The sequence below is a fragment of the Myzus persicae genome, unplaced genomic scaffold (genome assembly GCF_001856785.1).
Source record: "Myzus persicae strain clone G006 unplaced genomic scaffold, MPER_G0061.0, whole genome shotgun sequence".
Classification (NCBI taxonomy): domain Eukaryota; kingdom Metazoa; phylum Arthropoda; class Insecta; order Hemiptera; family Aphididae; genus Myzus; species Myzus persicae.
In genome coordinates, this window is record NW_019100470.1 from 127,195 (window position 1) to 153,290 (window position 26,096).

The 26,096-nt window shown below is 34.1% G+C and overlaps 2 protein-coding genes across 2 annotated transcripts; one reads left to right on the forward strand and one right to left on the reverse strand.

Annotated features, from left to right (window-relative positions):
- Positions 1–735: 735 nt before the first annotated feature.
- On the forward strand, positions 736–22,590 carry LOC111026202. The gene is made up of 5 exons (XM_022304230.1): positions 736–866; positions 15,255–15,431; positions 17,454–17,559; positions 20,609–20,852; positions 22,224–22,590. Exons 2-5 carry the CDS (start codon positions 15,260–15,262, stop codon positions 22,323–22,325), a joined length of 624 nt encoding a protein of 207 aa, XP_022159922.1. The 5' UTR covers positions 736–866; positions 15,255–15,259; the 3' UTR covers positions 22,326–22,590.
- Positions 22,421–26,048, reverse strand: LOC111026209. Its single transcript, XM_022304243.1, has 4 exons — positions 25,796–26,048; positions 25,407–25,680; positions 23,119–23,199; positions 22,421–23,050 (listed from the first exon to the last, which is right to left on the reverse strand). The coding sequence occupies exons 1-4, from the start codon at positions 25,805–25,807 to the stop codon at positions 22,932–22,934; spliced, it is 486 nt and encodes a 161-aa protein (XP_022159935.1). The 5' UTR covers positions 25,808–26,048; the 3' UTR covers positions 22,421–22,931.
- Between the last annotated feature and the right edge of the window lie 48 nt (positions 26,049–26,096).

The window sequence follows — 26,096 nt, forward strand, 5'->3', positions numbered from 1 at the left end:
CTCTATTTTTGTAGATCACATTGCAAATTCGATCCAAGGGGTATCCACGCCGCAGTCCAAAATGCTATTCTAAACAAGCAAAATATGTGTATAAAAACCTCCCACCGGTCATTTTTTTTTTTTTTAATTGTTTGTTTTCATAAGCGGCGAGTGTGCACAGGTCGGAACAACTTTTTTTTCCAATCATTTTCGGAGAGACCAATGAAAGATTAAAAAATATGATGACATACATTTTTTTTAAATAGTTTGAGTTGCATGAAAAAATGTTGATTTTTTTTAAAGTGTTCTGTGAAAAAATCTATGGAATAATCGTGGCCCGTGGGCCATTGAATCATGTTCGGGAGACCGTTATAATATAGCTCGGCATTGAATTCATAACGACGTATTAAATCATTATATGTTTAGTAGTGATATTATATTGTTCACGGTGCGACCCGGCATGATGATGTTATAAAATAATAAATATAATATTATTAAAATATACACCTATAATACCTATGCTATAGCAATGATTATTTTAATCGCACTACAACGCTCGCCGTTGTGCTCGAGAGCATTATAATATTAAATAGTAAGTCGTTCTAATAATAGCACACGCACTCACACGGCTACGGTGCGAATACGTGAACACGCGAACGCGCACACACACGCGCGCGATGGTGATGATGATAATAATAAAATATAATAATGGGATAAATAGAGGGTGATACGGAGAGCAGACGGAAAGCCGACAACGCCGGTCATGTGCAGCAGTCAGTCAGTTAGTTAATGGCTCAAGACCGGTGTACATCTACTTATACCGACCGCGTTGTCCGATACCTCGGCAATTCTAGATCTCGGCTAGAATAATTACCCACGAATTACAGGTAATGAGAAAAAAAATTTAATACAATTATTTCGTGTCTATTTTATATCATGATAACAATATTATGGTTATTGCTATAATATTATTATTATTATAGTCTTGTTCGATCGACGCGGTGCGCGCGTTTTTTTCCGAAGGTAAGCCAGATTGTGTAAAATCCATTCACCCGATGAGGATTTTATTTTTCCAAAAATGTCAGTGATTCTTTACTATTGTTTATTTCTAGTCCACCCTCGCTTCGAGTACTCTAACAATTTATTATAAGTAGATTTAAAAATAAATAAATTGTGAATTTATTTGTTTGTAATTTAATTTTGTATAGAAATAATAATATAATACCTATGTGGTAATGAAAAGTTTCATGTCCTCATTAATTATTATACTGTTAATATTTTTTGAATTACAACAAAAAAACTAAAACCGTTAAATTTTTCATTAAATATGAAACTGTGTTAAAATGTATGCATTTCAAAGTTCAAACTCATATTAATAAAAGTATGACTACGTATTTTCGTTTTTTTTAAATTGGTTTACAAACAATTAGATATTATTAATAATAATACTAATCATTTTCAACTTGTAATAATATTTTAAACTTTTTGGTTGAGAAAATACATTTATCAACTATATTTTATCTATAAATATTTTGTGAGCATAAGCACATAATATATTTAAATCGGCTGTTCATTTTGCAATAACAAATCAAATAAAAAACTGGTTTTCTATAAATTTTACTGTTTTCTGTGATATATTTATATTTTTCCTCATTATTTTGTATATTTTAAACTTACTAAGAATGATCAGCGTTTACCCTCAAAGTACTAACTAAATTCAATTTTATACCAATAATGATCCTCAAAGTTAAGACTGAAGTATTTTTAGCGCGCTAAAAGTTTGACACACATCATTGTAAAACCAATAATACTATACTCCATCACTCGAAATCTAAAATTAGTTAAGTACAGAAAAAATTATACTTGGACTTTGATCTAATTTAACACAAACGTTTTACACGTATTCGTGTATTAACATTTTACTGTTTACTGAAATACTAACTGTTATGACATAAAAAGATAGTCATATATCTTGTGGCCTTCGTCTCTTTCATTTCTGCATGTAATAAGTTTTATTGGCTCGTTCTTCAGACTAAACAAATTATAGAAACGCCGCGCGAAATCCACGCTCATAAATTATCTTTTGACCATCAGACCACTTAAAAAGGGTGTATCACAACACTAGAACTCTGATTAATTGTATAAGGTATTTATTATATTATTATTTAAACATTTATTTAAAAGCTACTGAATTGGAATTTAAAAGTATAATAAGTTTTTTTCATTGAAAATGTTACTTTTGACTTCGGTTTTCAAGTCGGACAATCAACCTATATAATCTGTGATAAGGTATGTCTAATGTCTGACTGGAGTTAGCTGGTAAAATTAATTACAGTAAACAACCTAATTTATGGGTGTGATTGGAATTTTTTTATGTTATTTTTTAAAAACCCAAATAAATTTCTAACTAAAAATATTTGGTTTTCAAGAACATTCTTTGTTTTGCATTTTAAACTAAAATGTTTAATGCATGTTAACGTATTTGCGTGTGTAGAGGTTATAAAATAATACAAAGCCTGAAAGCCATAACTTTGGCATGAACTTTGGTCGTCTCGTCCTAAATCTACCAAATATAATAAAATAATAATATTCGCATCCACATGTATAAAAACGTCACTCACTCTCAAAATATTTACTCGCACGACTGCCCGTCTAATGAGCATTACAAGTAACAACTTCTAGAATCTGTTAAGTTAAAGAATTTACTATGCATTATTATAACTATACATTCATTTGCATTATTATTGTAATCTGTATTCATAATATTATTATTACTGTTATCATAATATTATTCGTTCTAAATTGAGGATACGACGTGATGGTTGGAGGTTTTTAAAAAATATTTATTCTCACCTAAAAAATTGGCTATGACTAAGAAAAAATAATGCACTACGATGATCACTCCTGTAACTAACATAATATATAAAATGTATGCAACGATATAAATATTTACTACTAGAAACATTTTAATTATTAAATCAGTTTTTTTTTATGATTTACACATGACAAACATTTTTTTCTCGCTTGATGGGTACAATTCACTAAGATGAAGTTCAAAGACACCATATTTTTTATTCATTGGGGTTAGAGTTAATTCATGCCAACTGTTTTTAAATCGTCTCTACTCTCCAATAAAAAAATATTTATAATATAATATAATATTATATTCTAAATTATCATCAATAAAATCCCACAGTTAAAATGTCTGGCTTGCAATATTGCGGTTATGAATTCCATGCTAAAAAAAAAAAATACTGAAACGACTTTTAAAAAAATTGTAAAGTCGAAGTCTTGTAACATCATTTCGAGAATTCTATATATTTTTAACCGTTTATCAACGACTGGAATCACTCGAGGTGTCGATTTCTATTTATTCTTGTGTTATTAGATGGGCAAATCAAATTGTCACATTATACCATACATATAATTATGTAAATTTTTGAATAATACATTGAACACTTAAACAAACACATATTTGATTAGCTTTAAATAACGTAATATATTTGCGAATATATCTTTCCTTGTCATAATAGTCACATCACGAGCAAGAAGGAGTGAACTCATATGGATCTAGAGGCTTACCGAGTGGTCTGTGCATTCGTTTTGTAATAACTAACGACACATACAACATACGAATTAATCGAGATCGTCTTACGATCAGTTTTCATCGCTCTTTTCTGTGATAATAATATGTTACAAAACTCGAGACGGTCACGATCGTACTCCATCGTCTTTAAGATATCGAGCAGAGAAAATATGACTGTATTATAACATTATTGTAATTTGTAATGATTGTGTACGTAATACTATGATCCTCTTGATTACGAATTCCATAAAAGAATGCTAGTTGGTTGACTTGGATCATCGCAAACTCGCTTTAATAGTTTTATGATTTGTACGACCTACTTATTACGCCATCAATCCATTTGAAGGGTTTCAAAATACATCGACAAAACTTGTATTTATATTATGAAAATTTAACGAAACTACAAAAGCCTATCGGAATTCAACAATGTTTATGAACCACCTTAATCGTTTTTAGTTGGATTAAACTATTTATTTTGTTATTGCCATTGGAATGGATATTTTAAAAACATTAGGAAACATGAAGTATTGCACGTTTTGTATAAGTGTATGTACACGGGTGAAGATATAACAATTTTTCTAAAACATTAAACAATACAATTTGCATTATAACAATAATATTATAAATTACGTTGTCTTTATCTATTTATTTGATATATTACATACATTGATTCATAAATTATAATTAAGATTATATTATTAATTATAAAATAATGAAAAAACGATTAATACGATGGTATAACTGTTATTATAATAGTATACGTTGAACTGTTGAAGTCCATTCTATAATTTGCAACTCACAAAATAACACCAAAACTTATTTTTATTTTTCAGTAAATGATAAAATATGTTCATATTGTTTCTAAATTCTTAATGGAAAACGATGTTTGCATTAAATCATGAATTTTGTATTTATTTCTAACTCATATTATGTTTCAAAATCAAAGTACAGTATTAATCTCAAAAATATTTTGATTTTAGAGCGGAGGTGCCTTATGTTAAAGATCGAGTGATAATATGCGCACGTCTTTAGGTTTTTTTTGTTCATGCGAAAAAATGTCAGTCACATAATTCACTATTTTTCATCGAAATTCTGACTGGGTAATCTACTTAGCGGACTATACTCAAAACGCCAGCTTTATCTGCAAGTACTGCTATAGTAGAGTAGCGTACGTAAGTCGTGAGAGTAAAACGATTTCTGATGATAAAATACAACCAACATATAGGTGTGCCTCTATATTTTACAACTCTGTGTTTGTTTTCATTAACTCCTCTGTAGTTTATCTGTAAGTTTCTGAAATAATTGAAAATTATCTTATCGATATCCTTTGCGTAAAGGGCGGTCCTGCACGACTGGTGATGTACCTTGCCAATGTTGGTCTCTGGTGGACAGTGACCATGCAGTCGTGTGGGAAGTTGAACTGGTACAATATTGTTGGTTACCGGCTCGTACCGACGGATTGTCGGTAAACCTGACACAAGTCAAAGGACCACCAATGTTTACATTCGACTTGGCGTTTGCTCCCACGCGGCATGGTGACTGACGTTTGACTGGCCGTGCAAGGGGACTTGATAAACTTATTAACTGGTGGACTATGTACAACTCGTGTGGGAGAATATACAATTACCGTGACAAGTATACCAGTGCTGAGTACTGATAATACTCGTAAATATACGCCAGTGGTGTGCTCGTGTAGGAGCAAAGACCAATGTTGATCATGCGTATCACCAGTGACCAATATCGGCCAAGTAAACCGGTCGTGTGGTCATCGCCTTTAGATGACAGACCTTGGAGACTCGTGCAGGACTATTCCGAGCTGTTTATTAGTTATTATTAGCTATTATTTTCAATTGTCATCAAAGAGTTATGCACGTTCTTACAATGGTCTTAACTCTTAAGGTTGTATAACATTATACCGTGTACTACTGTCTACTTTCGTCGCCATTGCCATTGATTATAGGAAACGCGAATGAGGACGATCAATGGACGACAGCTCGAAGGCAACTCAATACAGAATTTCAATTACCTTTATATTATATAGTTTAGGTGGGTACCTTACACGGAGACGAAATAACGATCGGAGCAATCCGAAAACTCACATTGCAGTACATTCGTTATCACAATATATTGCCGCTCATATAAGGCCATAATATATATATAATAGAACACTCGAAATGAATAGTAATAGGTAACTAATAAATAATACCTGAATATAGTAATTTTACAGTGATCATACTACTGGTTGAATATTAATAGGTTAAACAGAAATCAATACTTAAAATCAGACTTTGTATGTGGGTACGCCTTACTAATGAGGTTTCGACTCGTTCGATCGTTAAATTTATCCAAGTAAGGTACATTTTTAATGACTTTAAAATTTAAAGCGAATTCGGTTAAACATCCGCAAGTGGATGTGCGCTTTGCTGTGCGACTTGCTTTACGAACAGTAGTGTGAAATGGCGGACAACNACTTGCTTTACGAACAGTAGTGTGAAATGGCGGACCACCCACACACCACCACACCATCAAAAAACCAGACCAAATCGTTTATAGGTTACATTTGAACAACGGTTGACAAAACCTCTCACAGTCGCCTGCACTACGACTTCAGTGGCTATTTATTGCGATATTTATTATAATATCAATCATCGTAAACTACTTATTTAAATAAAATTAACCGAATTACAATTTATCAACAGACTAAACGACGACGACGATTAGACAAAGTTGTAAAAATTATCAAGTATTAAAAACGTTTTGAATGTGATTCGATAAAATATACTATTAGATACAGTGCCGGATTTAACTTTTGTGCCGCTTTAAGCCCAAAACAAATTGCCACCTTTTAATATAAATATTTTTCTAGTCTAAAAAATGTTGTTTTTTTTTTTTATTAATTTTAAACATAAGACATTCCTAGCCTAAGGCTATCTATACTTAATGATGTTTGACAATTTACATATTAGTTTTATATGTTGTTAAAGCATACAATTATAGTTTTTTCCTTTACTACTTAAAATTTTAATGATGTAAAATAGAAATATACAGCTGTTACAAAAATGCATACACGTACATTCATATAAAAAATATGATATAAAATATAATGATAAAAAACATGGTAGTAAAAAATACTTAAATATTTAATTATTGTATTCAAAATTAAATAGTTTGTGCCTAGTATTCATCGGCTTTCTAGATAATTCGATAACTCCATCAATATTTTTATTTATACTTTGAAGATATGCTCGAAAATGAACACATTCACAAGCGAATGATTTTTCTAAATCATCGTTATATAATTCTTGAAGGCTTATTAGCTTTTTGAGTTATTTCTTCTGGTGAGACTGAATAAAATTAGTCAAAAAGCCATATGTGTCAAATGTATTAATACAAGCAGCGAATCTTTTTTCAAGTTCACTCTTCACTCGACCCAGTGTGGTAAAATATGTTTCTATTCTTAACTTATCACTTCCAGTCATATGGATTTCATTTTCTCTTGTCTCGCCTGCTTAAAGTTTGCCTTTTTCAGCCCTTTATCAAACTCGTACTCTTCACTCTTTATTTTTTTTGCCAAAATTATATCTGATTTAGATATAATTCAATAATAATTGTTTTTTTACCGCTTCTGTCGTTCGGATCGGTGACAAGTGTTTCGTGCGATATTATAATAATATGTAATATAGTAATAATAAATAATTATAATAATAATATGCTCTTCGCGAAAGTTGGATGTCAGTGAAGTTGGCCTAGTGCTGCAACAATAAGTGATGATTTTATAGTAGGTTCCTGGCTATATATCTATCTACCTATAAAATATTAAGTCTTAAATCAAAACCACTATCACGCGTTTGTAATAATTTGTAATTAAAATGTTTTTTTCGTTAAATTATGCGGTTCCTCGTCGTTAACCCCGCGACATAGAGTTCACACAGATACCGTACAATATAATATTGACCGCTAAACGATAACAATTATACGAGCAGAATTATTCTTTTTCCTTCCGCCTTATCATTAGGTAAATAAAAAATTTATAATTTTATTATACACAGTTTGAGTACAAAATATCACACTCGTGTGTGTGTGTGTGTCCTATATAAGTGTAGAATGACGTTAATGCGAGCCACGAGGTACCTAAAATATACGTATACATTTTATTGTAAAACTTTACCGAACGAATAGACCAATCATCAAACGCCTTGAGCCACGATTACGCAATCGCATATTATGTTATAAATATTTTATTTTTTAATTTATGTCCAATCCGTTTTCTCAGCCCCTATAATATATATATTTTTATTTTTTGAAATTTAATATTATTATAATTAATTATTATTGTATTCCATTTTCATAAATCAATGTGCATAGTATAATATAATTAGTGATTATTAATTACTCACTGTGCTATCATACCGACAATATTAATTAGTTTATGCACATGCCATGTGGTTTAAAAATAGACTGCTGCAGAAATGCCGTTGTCAAAAATTTGTAGAATTTTATTATTTCGCAAGGTCGTAGTCACCTAAATATATTATACAATAATATTTTCGTATTTACATAATATTCTTTTTTTTTTATTTAAGCAAAAGTATATTTACAATCTGTAATTTATTTTAGATTGATTTTTTTATTAGTAAACTTTGTAATCAAAATTAAGATTTAACAACATGAATTACGCGGTGAAGGAGATCCACCAGCGTGGCAACCCTCCGACTTGGGGAGAAACGAGTTTTTAGTTAGGTATTTAATACAGCAGAAGTTCAATCTGGATATTTCGGTGGTTATGTAACTGATTTGTTGTGGAATTTTTCGTAGTAAATTTCAGCTGTAACAGAGACTGTTTCAATTTTTAGATCTTTGTGCAGTGAGATGTTTCATATATACGTGCCATGGCGCAGAGTGCAGATTTTATTTGGCGAAGAGAGACTGTCTGGAAGGACTGGATATTTGGAAAGGCTTGGCACATCCCCATTGCTTGGATGCTTTGGGTCCAGATGGGTCTTAGCATCGACTTAATATGTATTAATAGTTTGTTGTTAATCGAGAGATATAAATACAATATATTTATATGTGCCATTTACTACTATACTGTCAGTACTAAATCGCGATTAATCCGAAATTTAATTCAATGCTACGAAGATAGACTAAAATCTAAAAAATAATAATAAGAATACAACTGAATGTCTCAACGGTTTTCGATCGTACTAAGTAATAAAAACTTTTACCCAATTTCGAAAGATTTTAAAGCACGAACAGTTTTAGAATTCGTCGAACTCGGCAGCGTCAAAGTTACTGAAGACTGAAAGCAGTTCGCCCCGTTCACGACAACGCCTGTTGATTTTAAAATGTTAACAATCATTCACCGATAAACCAATATATAGAAATATACAATACGTTTTTTGGGACTTCAAAAAATGTATATTAGTACTACACACGAAGCTTCTTTTCGTATTCATTGCTATCAAATTGTGTCTTTGCCACAACCAAAAAAACAGATTTAATACTTGGACGTCCCATCATATTATGATATGGCATAGAATACGTATTTGTCGAGTACTATATTGTACTCAGTGGTGATCTTGTAGGATGCAACACCTCCCCCCACCCCTTGGTAAATTAAGATTTATTGGAAGAATAAAACTCACGTACACCATAGGCGTTTGGAAAGGCTTTTTCGAGAGGATTAGAAATTACGTTTTTTATACCGTGGTAGTACGTACTACCCCTCCCCCCGCTGATCTAAAAACCGGTACTGATTAGGAGGTATATGTATACTAGAGGTGCGATTGCACGACTTGTAAAATGTAATTTAATACGGTTATATAAATTACTCGTTATAAACAATGCGTGGAAATAGTCGATAATATTGTATGTCTATACCGGGATGACGCGGGTGTCTCCCTTTCGCGAGGAAACTGTTCTTTTATCGACCAACGTGGACAGTAGGTAATCACTATAAAAACAGTGTTCAAATATTTTATACCGCGTTCCGTCGATGTTAGGTTTGAAAATTAAAAATAATTCATATCACTGTCGACCGCCAAACGACGGCGGATAGTGCGCGGTCGCGGTCGTATGCGATTCCACGAGCTAAATTGAGTACAAACTTGAAACCGTACAACACGCTAGTTCGGTACGGATATAAAGCATTATCAGCCGAGCGACCTTTCGAAAGTCCGATTACCAAATTTCATGGTTCGTTTTATCGGACTTTTGTGCTCGAAAAGTTGATATTTGTAAAATCATTAGCCTCCAAACATATATTTCGTATATTTATATACCCTGATAATAATATTTTAACCTCCGCCGACATAACCGGTTGATAATTATTATTTTATTTATAAGCAGCACGCCGATAAACAGGCGCTCGTATCTCGCCGGACGTTTTAATGTATATAATAAACGAATCGCGACATTTTCAAGTTATTACACTTTTGTACTCGGTTTATATGATTCTGCATATACCTCAGTGTATGTATGTCCGTTTCTCGTTCTTTAAAAAAAAAAAAAAGTAATTCGTTCTGTTCCTTGAAAAAAAGAATTCTTTCCTTTGTCGTTCCTTTGGAAATTGAACGAGATCCTTTTTTAGTTTTAAATAAAATAAAATAAAATAAATGTAATTATGTTCATCAATGTTATGTTTTTTTTTATGATATACACTTTGGTACTTAACTTTTTAATTATACTTATATATACTTCCAAGTACATTTATAATTTACTATTTAACTTAAGAATACAATACTGAATATATTTTTTTTCTCTTATTCATCTATATTTAATATGTTTTAAACAGTATAATTAATATTATATTATACTATTAACCTCGATACTCGATAGCAATCACTATTTACCAATATAAACACCGAGAAAAACATGTTAATATAAATTGTTTACATGTATTCGAGTGAATTGGAGCTCGAAAAGAACGAACAATTTCGTTTTTTTAAAAATGATTCGTTCATTTTTTCTAAAAAGTAATTCGTTACAGGAATCCGTCCCTTCCAAACACTTATAGATATATATATATATGTATATTTTTTTATTTTTCATATTTTTTTCCGATATTTTTGAATCTTCTATTCATCGTGATTGTAGTGCAGTTATCAAAACCCCGTGGACTGCAGTCGAACTCGTTTTCCGACCCACAGTAGAATGTGCAACGTAGTGGGGTATGCGTTTAGATTTCAAATATCGAAACACAGAAATTCGATACAACGGTCAGTTCGTACGGCACGCGACTCTCGGAGTCGAACAGTTTCGAGAAAAATAATATTATAATGTCGAGTGCTCGGGTTTGAACTAACACTTTAAGATCTAACACTGGCATTTTAAAGCTCGGTTATTAATACAGACGCTCACTCATCCACGGTCCTATAATATTTTAGAAACACGGTGCGCGACGGAGTGGCCAACGGCGAACACCTATAATTGTCGGTTCAAAAAACTCGGAGAAAACAACAAACAAAATATTATTACAATCGAAGTACGATAATTACCGCCACCGCCACCGCCGCCGCCGCCGCCGCCGTCCCACATGCCTTATTATTTTGTTAGACCGACTGACGCCCTTTTGGCACGAGTCGCGTCGTCTTTTTTGGCGGACTTACCGCCGCCGCCGCCGCCGCCGCCGCCGCCGCGGTGCAGCTGAACGCCGTTTATTAATTAATATTTTCGGCGTGTTCGCGCATAGGTACCTCTACGCGAGTAGCGCAATTTAAAAATCATTAATCCTCATTTATCAAGTGGTTACGGCCACCGAGCATAATATATGCCATCGTATACATTTATGTGCACACGTACGATATTATAAACGATGTACAATAAAAAATAAAAATAAAAAAAAATGCTAGGCGCGGAGACGGATTTTTATTGAAACCGTCGCGCCCTTGAGAGGAAGGGGCCATTGCCGTGCTCGCGCGAAAAGGAATTTCGGTTCATTCGTATATATTATATTATATGATGTTTTATTTGATTTAATTGTTGTATAGGTATAGAGGTATACAGACGGTACCGCATACATCTGTTGCGGACGGCGTTTAACTTATATATTTATGCGTTATCTCGCTCGGCGGTTTTCGAGGGACGTTTTTATATTATATAACGCGTCGTCTGAATGTCTAACTGTTTTTTAATCGACAGAATGACCGCGATCAAAAGTCACGATCGTTATTCGCTCACGGCAACGAACAATTATTATTTCCCTCGTCGGTAAAGACGTTCGATCGTCGCGAACATTTATTTTTAATTGCGAGGAAATATTATTATAATTATCATATACGTTAATTACGGGATCGTTTCGGCGATGCCAATAGCGATAAGTGCACTTAACAAAAAAACGTCTTGAGAATTTCAGATGGAAAAGGTCGACAAGACCGACCGGACAACGATGTACAGTAGGATTTCTGGTTTCTAGTTTCTAATGACGTTCGAGGGACCAAGGAAAATAGGTCATGATGACCGAAGGTGAAAACTGCCGATAAAACTCATCTGTGCATTTTTTCGGGTCCTTCACGCACATCATATAACCCGATATGTCGCAACCGGTGTAAACGATTTTATACTGTATAATTTCATCTTACCCCGCGAGGTAATGAAACACATAATACACAACCAGGCGGGAATCCGTCCTTCGAGCGATCTATTTTTTGGGGCATACAAATGTATGGCCCTGCTTAGCCAAAGCCAAATTTATAACGACGTTGATTGTGAGGAAAAAAGAAACGAAGAACACAAGTATACACAATTATTATGACGTATTGATGTCGTCCTATCGGCGTGTGCAGGTCGATCACAATATATTATTATGTTTTATTGTTACATACATTTTTTTTCGGGAAAATCGATTGTTCCGCGCACACGTTATATCATCGGCATTATCACCGCTTACACCTACGATAATGTATTTTGTTTTCCGTGTCAAACTTCTGACACACGTATATTATTGCTCAACAATAAAATATGGTGTAATATATGAAATCACATAATATATTCGTGAACGCCGTTGTAGTTGAATCGAAACAGTTGTTCTGAAAATATCATAATTGTTATTCATTATTGCCGCACTAGCTCTCGAACACGAATGCGTTTTGTGCAGTATGTCCATACGAGCAAAGATCGATTTCATATACAATATTATCATCGGCGGTGTCTGTCAACATATAATTGTTTCGATTATATTCTTATCATTATTATGTAACGCGCGTTGTAGGTATATTACTTATATTATATTGATATAGTATCAATATACGATTTGTTATTTTCGTAGGCCTCAGAACAGGAGGAGTCTTGGAAGGGTTCACCTCTCCCACGCTAAAAAAATATACTCTGGTCGTTCGAGCCTGCCCAAAAAAAATGTTTCTTGTTTTCGCCACTTTACCTAGGTCGTGCTTAAAAAGACAATCGGCACCTGTTGCATCCGTATCGAACGCGAAAAACATGATATGGAATAAAAATTGTTCCCGACTTCGGCACTGTTTTGCCCCGTAAACATTCCATGTATTGAGATATTTCCAGTGCAGTTGATGTGTGTAGCTCCGCTGTAATTAACCAATAAAGACACCAATCATTTTTCTTGCCGGTACCTATGTAAAAAAAAATCTATTTGAATTATCAAATGCAGTATCTTCGATATCGCATCACACATTTTTAGAGTATGATAAAGGATATTTATAAATTATAACATTAATTCAAAAATCCATACCTTTTATGATGATATCACTGTAGACTTGCTTTCTAAAAACGTGCAAGACGTCTTCGTTGACGAGCAAAATATATCGAGTTTGTGAGTTCAGTGTTTACAAAAATATCGAATAATGTTTTGTGTGGTGAGACACATTTGAAGAATAATATTCATCATTCACCCGTCGGGGTCAGCACATTATTATAATATGAACACGACAACACGTATCGGCGTGTAATACACGTATAGAGTATAATAAAAGCACCGGGGGCGAAATTAAGGGACGACGAGGAGGGCAGACAACTTCTTTTTTTTACTACTGATATTATCGTATCAATTATGATCAATATGTGATTACAATAATTCAAACTGTCGTCTATATTAGTAATAAACACAATTTAATATTGACCTGAAGTATTCGTGTAGGTAGTCACCTGACAACGTGACGCGTGAACAACCGCGTTCTCTGAAGATTTGAGGGTGTTTTCGCGGTATATTCCGCAACTACACAAATTTTTGATCGCGACACCGAATGTGTGTGATTTCCGACAATGTCGCCGTTAACACTGTAAACGCCTCGTGTTCAGGCGAGGGGTCGCGTCAAGTCGGTCGGGTTAGGTATTGTGTCGGTCTGTGGATTTTTCGCCGCCGTCCTAGGGTACCTTTTTCGACAAAACGACATATTTTTTTATTTATTTAAATATAATACGGTGCGTCATCGCTGGTCGCAAATGCGCGTTCTGAGCCGTAGCCGCGGCTCGATGATGGACTTTACCGTGCGGTCGGGCGCGGGGTTAGCCGTGGCACAATCATGATAATATTACGACAGTAACGCACACTCTTGTTGTTATTATCATTAAAATAATCGTCTTATACATCTATGAAATACCCCATATAGGTAGGTACTATATACCAACACGTTAAAACATTGTACCCCACAAACCTGCGTACAAATCGCCATAATAATAGTTTCTCGTGCGTAGTTCTCCAACCATAATGTATATACGAATCGTATATATATATATATATACACATAATATGCTGCGATCCTGTCGACTATATGAATAATATCAAATATTAAATAGTAATAATTATTATTCCTACTCCACCGTAGGCCTATAAACCGGTGTGTGTGGCGGGAACACAGATTCTCGGCGACTATATAAAAGGAGCTCGCCCACGATTGTTGTCACTTTACTGTCCGTTTCGTTTCGCAAATGTCAATCGGTACTGACAACGTCTTGTTCTCGACGATGTGACAATATCGTTGCTGCAGTTATAATCGATATTCTACAGGTGATCGCTACCGATATTACGACGACTCGTATCATATTATTCGTTCGCCGACGCTTTCTCTACAAATCTACAAATATACCTGCGGAGTACGACTGCGATTCGCCCCGCAGACTGCGGCAGTTCGATCCGATAATAACTCGCAAAGCCAATCGTATTTTATTGGACAGGTACATTGATTTGTGTGTACGTGGATTTCGTCCTATATTAGTTTTAAAAATGTAAAAGAATTGAAATTATACTTAAAAAATGTTGATCTTTCACGAATAGATTTACGATTAACTATCTATAAATAACATATGATGTAATTATGAAAATTTTGTTTTAGAAATATGTATGTAAATTGTCAATAATTGAACTCAATCAAAACTCCCCGTCACGAGCTATGCTTGTAGGGGAGTTGCAAATCTTTGTAATTTATCTTATATATACCTATACTTTTGCTCACTGTCTTTTTTGATTTGCGTAACATATTATACTATATTATTAATAATAATATCGGCGATGGTATACCGCTACACTAAATGCGAACAGTTTGGAAACCGCCGTTATTTTATACATCGCCCTCGACTTTGTATTATTGCAACGTGTCGGTTTTCAAACCATTCCGACGCCCCGTGCACACTCGCCAACGGGGTGCGAAAATTTGAGGTAGCGCGTGTATAATAACTGCACCGATCAAAAATATAATTTTTGCGTACTTATAATCTGCTTCAGGTGCGATGAACTCAACTGTGGTATTGGTGATAGTCATGTTGCTGGCCAGCCACGTTAGCAGCTCACCGGTCATAAACTTTTCGTGGGACACGCCGAGGCATTTTTGTGGATCGCAACTCGCCAACGTGTTGGCGTTGATCTGCAGCAACGGATACAACTTCCACCCGGCAAGTGATGGTAAGCCCGAGTCCGCTGCGACCTGCACATAATATCATGATACATGTCGGCCGCAATAATGTTCTGCAGCTGCTGCGCAACAATTAAAAAAAATTATTATTTATATTATTATCTATATTATCGTCTATAACCGGATCCGCAGAGATCGAACTTACGCGCAAGCAGCTGTATTTCCAACTTTTTCTTTTCAAATCTTTTATAATATTACCAAGGGTTTACATGCACGCGTCGGCACGGTTTTTTCAGTGTCTTGTAAAAAAATGTTACAACATATAGGAATTGCCTCATATGTCGATACACCTACTCAACAACGGTCTATTTTTTATTTACCATATTTTAATTGTTTAACTATTAACACACAAAACGCATGCCACGTTATAATATTGCGCAGATAATTTCAATTCCACAAAACCGCAGTAACTTTGTCTTTGACGCAGACCAAATTTTTTCTTTTTCAATCAGAAAAATTATATCATTTATGATATCATATCATCTGGCAGTTTATTTAGGGGAAAACTGAAGCGAAACCGTTCGATCGGCCCTAGAGTGTCCTTGCCACATTTATTAGACAATGGCATATTTCATTCACTTTTTATTGAAAATTTTGCGTTCCGAGAAATTTATAACAGAAAATTGTAACGTAGTCGTTAGTGATAAACTCTAATACCGAACACGGCGTACACATTTGGCGCGCCACTCAGTCACTAACACATTTTTACGAGAATTTTTTTCTATTAGATATACACGACTAAAAATTATTACGATTCGGCAATAGTATTTAAATACCGTTAACCGCTATCGCTTCGATTCATTAACGCCAATTATTATCATATTTTACAGTCGCAAATATTATACTCGCACTCTACTCTGTAATATACGACCTACCGCAATCATTTTTTATCCGGAATTGAACTGTTTCAAACATATAGAATAGAATATTACTACACCTGCTAAGTACGTGCATTCCGGCGTTTTCCACGAAACGTATACTAAAACGATTTTAAACATAATAAAACCATATACTGTATATGCAGAGCCGCAGAGATAATGCCCAAACAATTTTAATTTATCGGTTATTATGTATTATAATATTTATACATTATCTAAAATATATAATCGTAAATCGATGATGATATTGCACCACAGCGAGTGATTTTTTCCGTGGTAAACCGTGAAATCCTTTGCAGTGATAGAAGTTGTCGTCTGTCGACGGTGGATATTATTTCACTATAGAGTATAGGTACTTACCTGCTTTTATTGGTTTACAATATTATTTTCATTCCTCATAAACTTATTTTCAGCGCATTAACGCTTCTCCTCCTCTGAAGAAAAATATGGTATTTTAAATTATAACCATATTACATTACACTAGAATCGAGATTTACCTAGTAAACGAAAACATATGTTTTAAATCAACGTCGTTTTAATATTCATTTGACCAATCTTCCGTGTGACTATATATAATAGACCTCATGCTTATTCAATATGCATCGATAAGGGTGTTTTAAGGACTGCACATCAATATGCGGGCTATACGTGCCGAATGCTCTCAAGCACATTTTACTCCTACTCGAAAAGATATGAAAAAAAAAAAATGAATTATTTTGATTTTACGATTCGGCCGTAGTAGTCTCATTAACACCGTCGGGGATCGGTGCGAATTCAAAGGAAATCGTCGTCGTGGCTGAATAAGATTAGGGCCCGTATTGTTTTGTTAATATATTATAACTATCTATCCCAATTAACCTATAATAATAACAATCGGACTCATCGGATGATGAAATTAGACTGTTATTATGCGATTTGCATAATCTTCGGTCTTTAATTTGTTTGCGGGCGCACGCATTAGGTATACGCCGTCCGATTAAAACAACGGCGAGCACCGTTAATTGTTATGTTTGTAAATTAATTATTGTCGTTCGCCGCGTTGTATTTAAATTATTGTGATATCATGTTATATAACATAACCTTTGTGCTGCAGCGTCGTGACGTGTACGTTTTTTTTTTTTTGTTTCGTTTCAGACGTCACCGTTCCAAGCCGTCGTCGAAAAAGAGTAATAGTCGAAGAGTGCTGCGAGAACACTTGCACGCCACATCACCTGAAAGCTTACTGCTGGGAAAATCGAAGGTACATTTTACACACAAGTCTCGACTTGTCCATATATATACTTAACGCAGCATTTTGTTCACCACCCCGAAATACGAATCAAAAAAATCGATATTATCTTATACACACGGCCCGTTGTCCGCGACGATATTCTCATCAAATATCACGCTTGCAGTCGACTGTATTTTTCCGTGTCTCGTTTCCACTCGCGTGCGGATGGATCGCTATATTATTATAATATTGTATACCATAATATGTGTATTTTATCTAAACTCATCATTTTATCATCACGAATCATAACAATAATAATCGATTATAGTGGCAACTAACGTCGAACCATGGCTATATAACATAATAATATTAACGCTTATACCTGACAATACATGACGTGTACATATTATGAAGGGTAAGTATAATTGAAGTCTGCTTGTTCGCCGCTGTAAGTGTGCGTCGGCCGTCGGTCGTTCCGATATCAATATTATCTACACGTTCATCATCCACCGGTGAAATTTACCATCGATGTTGAAATCAGTGGCGTAGCGATGATTTTGTCTGAACGTCGAGAGCATTTTTGAAATGCACGCCACTGATTGCAATATCTATTATACCATCACTCTGTCGTCTTGTCACACCGAGCAATAATCAAAATTATGGAATCGTAAGGGGTGATGTCTTCGTGTTTAAATTGGTGGAATAAATATATTAGGTACTCGACACTTATATACGTAACATTGTATTATACTGTGCTATAATTATTTATTTTGCGGAACAAATCAAATATTTAATACAATATTGATAAAAGACCGAAACCCTTACGTTGCCCAATTTTTTTTCTTGTTGATAACAAAATAATAATAAAATATTATGTGCCTGGACATCCGGGAACTTAAAAAATATCAAAATATCAAAATATGAATTAATGAATATCACCTACGCTCATTGTTTACTAACTGCTTACAAATAAATATTTTATAAATACAAAGTATGCATAGCTTACAACAAAACAAAAAAAAAAAATGATTGTGTAAGCATATTATATACATAACGAAATGAAAAACAAAAGGAAGTGTTTGGAAGGGAAAAATCCTCTGATCGCCGTGTAGTGCTGCTATCGGACAGCGCCGAATGATGCAATAAATTATAAACCAACCAGTCAGGAGCAGATCCAGGGGGGGGGGGTTAGGGGCCGCTACCCCCTCCCAAGCCCGTATTTCTAAAAGTTGTATACTGTTAACAACCAAATTAAAAAAAAAAAAAAAAAAACATATTATAATGATAATATTATACTTATAGTTGGGTACCCACATCTGTATTTAGCACCTTCTACACACATTTTCATCTCTAGTGACGCCGGCGGACGCGCTGGTACTATTATACAAAAACCCTAGCGAAAAAATTAGACTCTAGCCGAGTGTACCCGTTTCTCAAAAGTCAGTCGAAAACATTCGTTAGAAATGAGCCCGTCTTAATATTATTATCCGCCGCTTCGAGACAGTTTTTGCAACTCTGCTGTGCGCATAATAATATTGTAATGTTATTATACGCTTCCTAGTTACAATAAATTAATAGAAATCAACACCCATCGCTGTCGCAATATTTAGATCTTATTACAAATCGTATAGGTATTATAATATTATCTTTTCATTCGATTTCCTGGATTGTATTATTACAGTAAAAATTATATTATTGTTGCGCTGCGTCGATACAAATATTAGAACATCAGCCATCAGAGCTTGTAATGTAATATTATAATATAATCGTCGCTGCGACAGTGCACCGATTGTGCACATAATTACAGTTTTTATGCACATTATTAGGTATAAAACAATAAAACGTTCGGAATGAAATCGGATACCTGCAACTGCGGCAGTCGAGAATTACAATTTTTTTCGTTCTTCTTAATAAGCGGTAAAAAAATCGACACTCTCGTAACCGATACATTTAATCGACAGTTTTGATAAAATTAACTATTATTATTATTAATATTATCGTGTGATACCTGAATAATAAACGACTTTGGTCGAACTCGTCGATTAAAATATTACCTACCTACCTACTAATAATAATTATATCGCTAAACACGTCACGCGATGGAAACGCAAACGAAAAATCGTTTGAACAAAAAAATGTGCTGTATTACAACAAGCTTTTTAGTACCGAATAATAAAATAATACTTTTTTTGAGTATATTACACTTATAACAGTAATAGTAATAATATACTACCTACTTACTTGCAGTGCCTTTGTACATGTTAATTCATTTAGAATGTATGGGCTTTAAACCCAATAACAATAATATATTTTGTAAGTATTATCGAATACACGCTATAATCGCTGCAATTATATAATATTAGTTTTTAACCCAATGGCCCATGTTGCCGAGGATTTTTTACCGATAAAAAAAATATATTGCATATAGTAATATGTACCTATATATATATATTATACTAAAATATAACTCATGAGCATCAGACGCCACAGATTCTGATTGGGTGTTAAATATATTATTATTATAACCATATTTTGATCGTCTACACATACATTGTAATAATAATATAATAATATCATAATACAATCATGTTCACTCACACATACATACACACATACATATAAACACCACATTAACTCTCATAATATACTGTTGACCACAGTATCACATAATATTCACAAACCTAATATTACGACAAGTCAAATAGAAGTCGTATGGTTTTTGTCATTTCGGTATTTATTACCTAAGTACATTGTATTATTAATTAGTCTGCTTCGGTTTTCCACTCATTCTCATTTCTATCATCAACAACCACATAATAATTACCATATATTATTATTTGTTCTTATTCTCACGATGGACCTACATGAACATAATATATAATATATTATTATACACTCTCCCTGCGGACGAGTGGAAATATTGACACAAATGTAAAAGAACAATATACTCGTAATTATAAATATGATACACAGTCCGAATGTTTATACGTCTGTAGATTTTAATTTACTTCGTATTTCGTACAACTACATTTAGCGTCATTTCTAAAACACATTTATATCTTATTACAATGATTTACAGGTCTGATACTCGGAGTGTTTTGGAACCGTCCGCGTCTGTAGAGAAACCCTCGGTAGACAAAAACGTGAAACCCCAGAAAGACCCCACGAGTAACACACTAGTAGTAGACAACAGTCTGCTGCAGGCTGAGCCCGAAAATGCCAAAACGAAATCCAATAGTATTATACCCAATTCTAAAGAGCTCGGTAGGCCAAACGACATTAAGACCACTAAACCCAACACGGTCCCGTCCGTCCCGAAGAAAGTAAGCCAAACGATCATAATAATAATTACAACTACAACAATAACACAATTCAACCACACTGTAATGTAATATATAATCATACATCGACAATAATAATAATAATAATAATAATAATATGTACATACCTACCCAAAACAAGTACGTTACCAATCAGAATCGCTAAGTGGCGGCGCTCGGTGCTCTAAACATATAACATTGTTATAGGGTACACGTAATGTATATATAACACGAGTAAGATGTATTTTTATTTTATTTTTATTACTAGCATTAAGGCTCCAATAACTACTGAGGTCATTAGCCAGGTACCGTGTGGGCGGGGGGGGGACATGTATGTATGTGTGGCGAAGATTTTGTCGCCAAAAATCCCGGATGGTCGCCCATCCGGGAGCTGTAGTAACGCAGGCCGGTACGCTCAGAGCGTTTCCGCAAACTGAGCTTCGAATACTGCGGCACGAGATGTATTTTTCTGTTTTGCATGTACACACGCAATAATAAAATATATTATATAAGTCATTATACAGACACATAAACAGTGTGGTGTAAACAGGGTGTGCCGGGAAGAATAAAATCGACGATTTTATCGCACGGAAATATTGACGCATTTTCAGGTATAGATAATATGGCGCGCAGGGTCTCCCGCGTAAACAGGGTCGAGTCCACTGTCCGAGCCGTTTCGAGTCCCGCACAATGTCAGGTCGCATTATAGAAATTTGATTTAACGCACCGGCACGGGCAAAACCAAATCAAGCGACCATTGCCATTGGGGGGATCGCTTGGCGCTGACCCGTTAGAAATGTGTCGACAGTGACCGTTTGTGCAATCCTCGCAAAAGCGCATCAGTAGATTTAACCGTCGTCGATCTGCTTCGCAGGTGTATACACTATCCATAGTATATATTATTATTATTATTATTATTTAACCGTCCGACCGACGATATCGCCGCGGTTGTACGTACGACGATCGCATCGCGTGCACATCGACTGCCCCGCGTGAAGGGTGGGGGGGGGGCGACATGGCGGCCGAGGGAGGTGCGTACAGCGGATTTTCTAAATCCTAAATAAAATATATATATATAGGTGTGCGCGGGAAGACTCGACGGCGGGTACGTCGTGTAAAACGTCAAATCCTCAGGACACACCCGGCAGCATATTATGCATATGTCCTGCGCAGACACGTGACTGTTGTCCGCACACCCGGGAACATGTACGACCCCATGGTTATTATATGTGTACGGGAAAAGCACGATCGTATACATTATTATTTGTCCGTCGTAATATATAATAATAGCACATTATACAGTATACCTAAACACTCGTTTTACCGCCATCTTTTCGTTCCGATATTAATGCAATGTTTTTGTTGTTCTTCCAGGCGTTGAACGTCCAGGACCCGGTGCCAGGACGAGTGAAAACTGTAAAACCATACTTTGACAAAATGCCATCGGTCATCGATACTAAAACCACGCAACACTGAAACTCGGGAATAACACCGCGCCTGCACGTCTTCCACTTTGACTTCCATCGTCAAAACTCATCGAAATCTCTAACACTGTTTGGTTCTTTGATCATATATATATATATATATAATTCTTTATGCATATATATATATATTTATATATGCATACTTACATTATACGTACACAATATGCTGTGTACCTATAACGATACAGTTTTATTTTTTTCTTTGTAACCAATGCGCCGCGCAAAACCGAAGAATTAAAAACAAAATATTGACTAAAGTCCTACTGTGTTAATTTTAATTTATTTTTATAAGTATAATAAGTCGTTAGTTCCTGTGTTAAGTTTGCACGATTTTAGTTCACGATAAACGATTGTCGGTGAATATAATATAAATAACGATTTTTAAAAAATTATTATAAAAACGAGTCTGTGATTTTACGGAAATTTATATAATAGCTCCATTATATGGAACATGAAATATAATATATTTTTAAAAAAAAATACAAATAATTATTTGTGTATTTTTTTTTTTATATATATAACGTACTGACTACTGATAATAATTATTAACCATAATTTAATAAAGCAAGGTGTGTTAAAATGTTATTAATCATATTGTTTATTTCTTCTCGCATATACGGTTTAAATCTCCGACTGAACACGTCTTCTTGACGCAGCACTCTCTGAACACCTGCATCACTCCCCGTTTTCTAATGGCGGCCTTTCCGGTGTCACCACCTAAAAATAAAAATATTTTGCACAACATTAATTAATTTACAATTAACATCCGAGTGGCGTGACCATACGCATTTTCACGTGTCTCGATCTGTCGTCTCCGAAACCCGGTAAAATAATTGGACGCAGCCACAGTGGAGTGACGTTTGGTTCTAAGGAAAAATCAGTAAAAAAATAACAATTAATTTACACGTTGTACAAACGATAAATTATACAATATATCCACTGTAGCCTTGACGTTTTTATGAACTACAAAACTTCGATTTTTAAAACATAGTGCCTACAATAATATTGTGTACATTTTTAAAACATCACAGGGCGCACGCACGGTTGACATAATAAATCATTAAATATTAGGGGGATTAGTGGGACGTACGTACCTACACCTATATGCGCGAGATCGTTTTCAACCAAGAACGTTTCCTTTTCGACCAAATTTAAAAAAGTTAGATTCTCTTTCGACCAAAATCGTACGCTTCCTTTTTCGGCCAAGACAAACAGTTTAATACGTTTCAATCGACTTTCCCATAATATTTGAAAAAAATTATCAACACGCGCACTTCACTTGTTTTGGATACCAATTACAAGAGTCACTATATCATTTATTTTCGGAATGAAAACAGATAAAACTCTAATAACCTTAAAATACAGGAAACGCAAAGCTATCGGCGTTTGAACATATTCATGAGAAAACGCGGCATATAGGTATACCATATGGCATATACGGTACCCCCGTGGGTGCTGGTTTGATTATTAATGTTATGTTAAAAAGAGTAATGTGTCGTTTCGACTAAAGCACACAAAGAATTAGGTTTTTTTGAAAAATATGGAAGCAATATTTACGTACCTTCCTATTTTATTTTTTTATTTACTATAGATAAGGTCTTAGAAACCTTTTAGGTACGAGAGTACCCTATCTAACCTATCGAGAGAGTGAGAACTCTCTCGATATCCAACAAAGTCTCCACTATTGGCATAGATACATAGTATAAATATGTTTGGAAGATTAGATGAATTTAAGAAAATATATTATGTGATGTACCCAATCGTCTACCAAATAATGATAAACCTATTGGAAATGAATAATCATTGTAGTTCGATGGCGTTGAAAATATTTTAAATGCAAAACGCTTAGTTTAGGTATAGCTTAATAGGTGTCGAGTGGCTCTCCGTAATTGATGTGTTAAATTTGCTATAAAATCATTATAGACAATAAAATAATAATTATGAGCGAATACGGCTTGTATTACCAAGTTTATTTTATGATATTATTGATATTGCCTATTAAAGTAATTGAATTAAATGTTACCGAAAACATTGCATTTGAAAATGTTATTGCGTGTATAAAATATAACTATATAATTATATACGTCCTTTAAAAGTTTCGAGTACTCATGAATAATATTTTTAAATTACAATAAAATAATTAAAAATTGCTACTCTCTGACTAAATATCTAATTTCGTTCAAATTTAAACTGAAAATATCTATAAAGGATAAAACTATGTACCTATGTACAGATATTTTTCAGATTTTTAGGTTACAGAACAAACAACTAATGAGATACCTCGTTTTACAATGTCAATCTTTGCTATAAAAGTTAAAAATTAAACAATAAATTTATAATTACAAAATGATTATCAAATTGTCGGTTATTTTGTCGAAATTTGAACTTTAAATATTTTAATAATATATAGCGGTATGTTAAATATTTTTAAAATGCTACAATAACAACTTATGAGAAACCTTATATTTTTACCAAACGAAAAATCTGGTGCCTACCTATCGAAGTTTGAAAAAAAAACTAATTTCAAGCAAATTTCATACCTATTTCAAAAATCTATACATAGCTCAAAAAGAGTCGACATATTTTGAAAATTAAACCACGTACATAAAACGAAAATATAAACATTTGCATGGTGAACGTTTTAAATATACCTATATATTATAATATGGTAATCATTTTTGAATTACAACAAAATAAGACTGTCACACAATTACCGCTTGCAGAATTTTAAAACTCAAAAAAAAAAATTGTTCTACGCTTCTATAAACTCTGAATAAATGAACCTAACACCTAATCAACCTTCCTATTTTGATGAATTTTATTTCTTCTAGGCTCTAGAATTTTGGGCAACTCTATCACGAAACGTGCGAATCATCGAAATCGCTTTATTCGTTTAAGAAATTATCGTTGACGTGGGTTATATCGCTTTACTGATTTGCCGAGAAAATTACTACGAAACGTAGTTAAATAACTATCTGATTACCTACCTAACTATATTTTCAATATGGTATGAAAGATTACTATACCAATCGCACTCGTTTTTACGGTTAGCGGAGCACACCGGGATATATACCTTTTGGTTTTTTCTTATTAGATGTTTTCAGCAGCAAGTCTACTTCTTCGATGCCTTCGACCAAATGTTTGAATTCGCGTTCGACGTCAGTCAACATGCCCTTAAAATTTGGGCTTAACGACGAGCTGGCGCGGCTGTTATCAGGGAATGAACGTTTTATTTCACTCATTCCACAAACTTTCACTATCATTTCCTTGATGAATTCGTCGCTGCATGGTTCTACGGATACCTGCATTACAAACAAGACGGTCACTTGCACTAAGGCCACGATCGTCTAAAATACCACAAATAGAGTTAACACAACAAATAGAAATTATAAGCAACATAGACGTTCCTTCTAAGACTGAGATACTTTAAAATGTTATTAGGTTGGTCAAAAATAAACTTACAAATTTCGTCATATTAGTTCTGTTTCGCTACAAGTGCTCATCGAATCACGAGACATCAATACTAACATTCTGTCTCATAAATGAATCCCTTAAATAGTATTGTGTGTCTATATTATCAGTTTTGTTAAAATTATTCTCTTATTGTTCAGACGTGTTTTAACGACTTAAAAAATGAGATAAAATTATGACGCAAAAATAAAAATAAAATAAATACACAGTTCTCCGCATAGAAGAACGATGACATTGTTATTTTAAAATATTTTATTACAAACAAAGGACGTTTTCTAAATAAATGTCTATT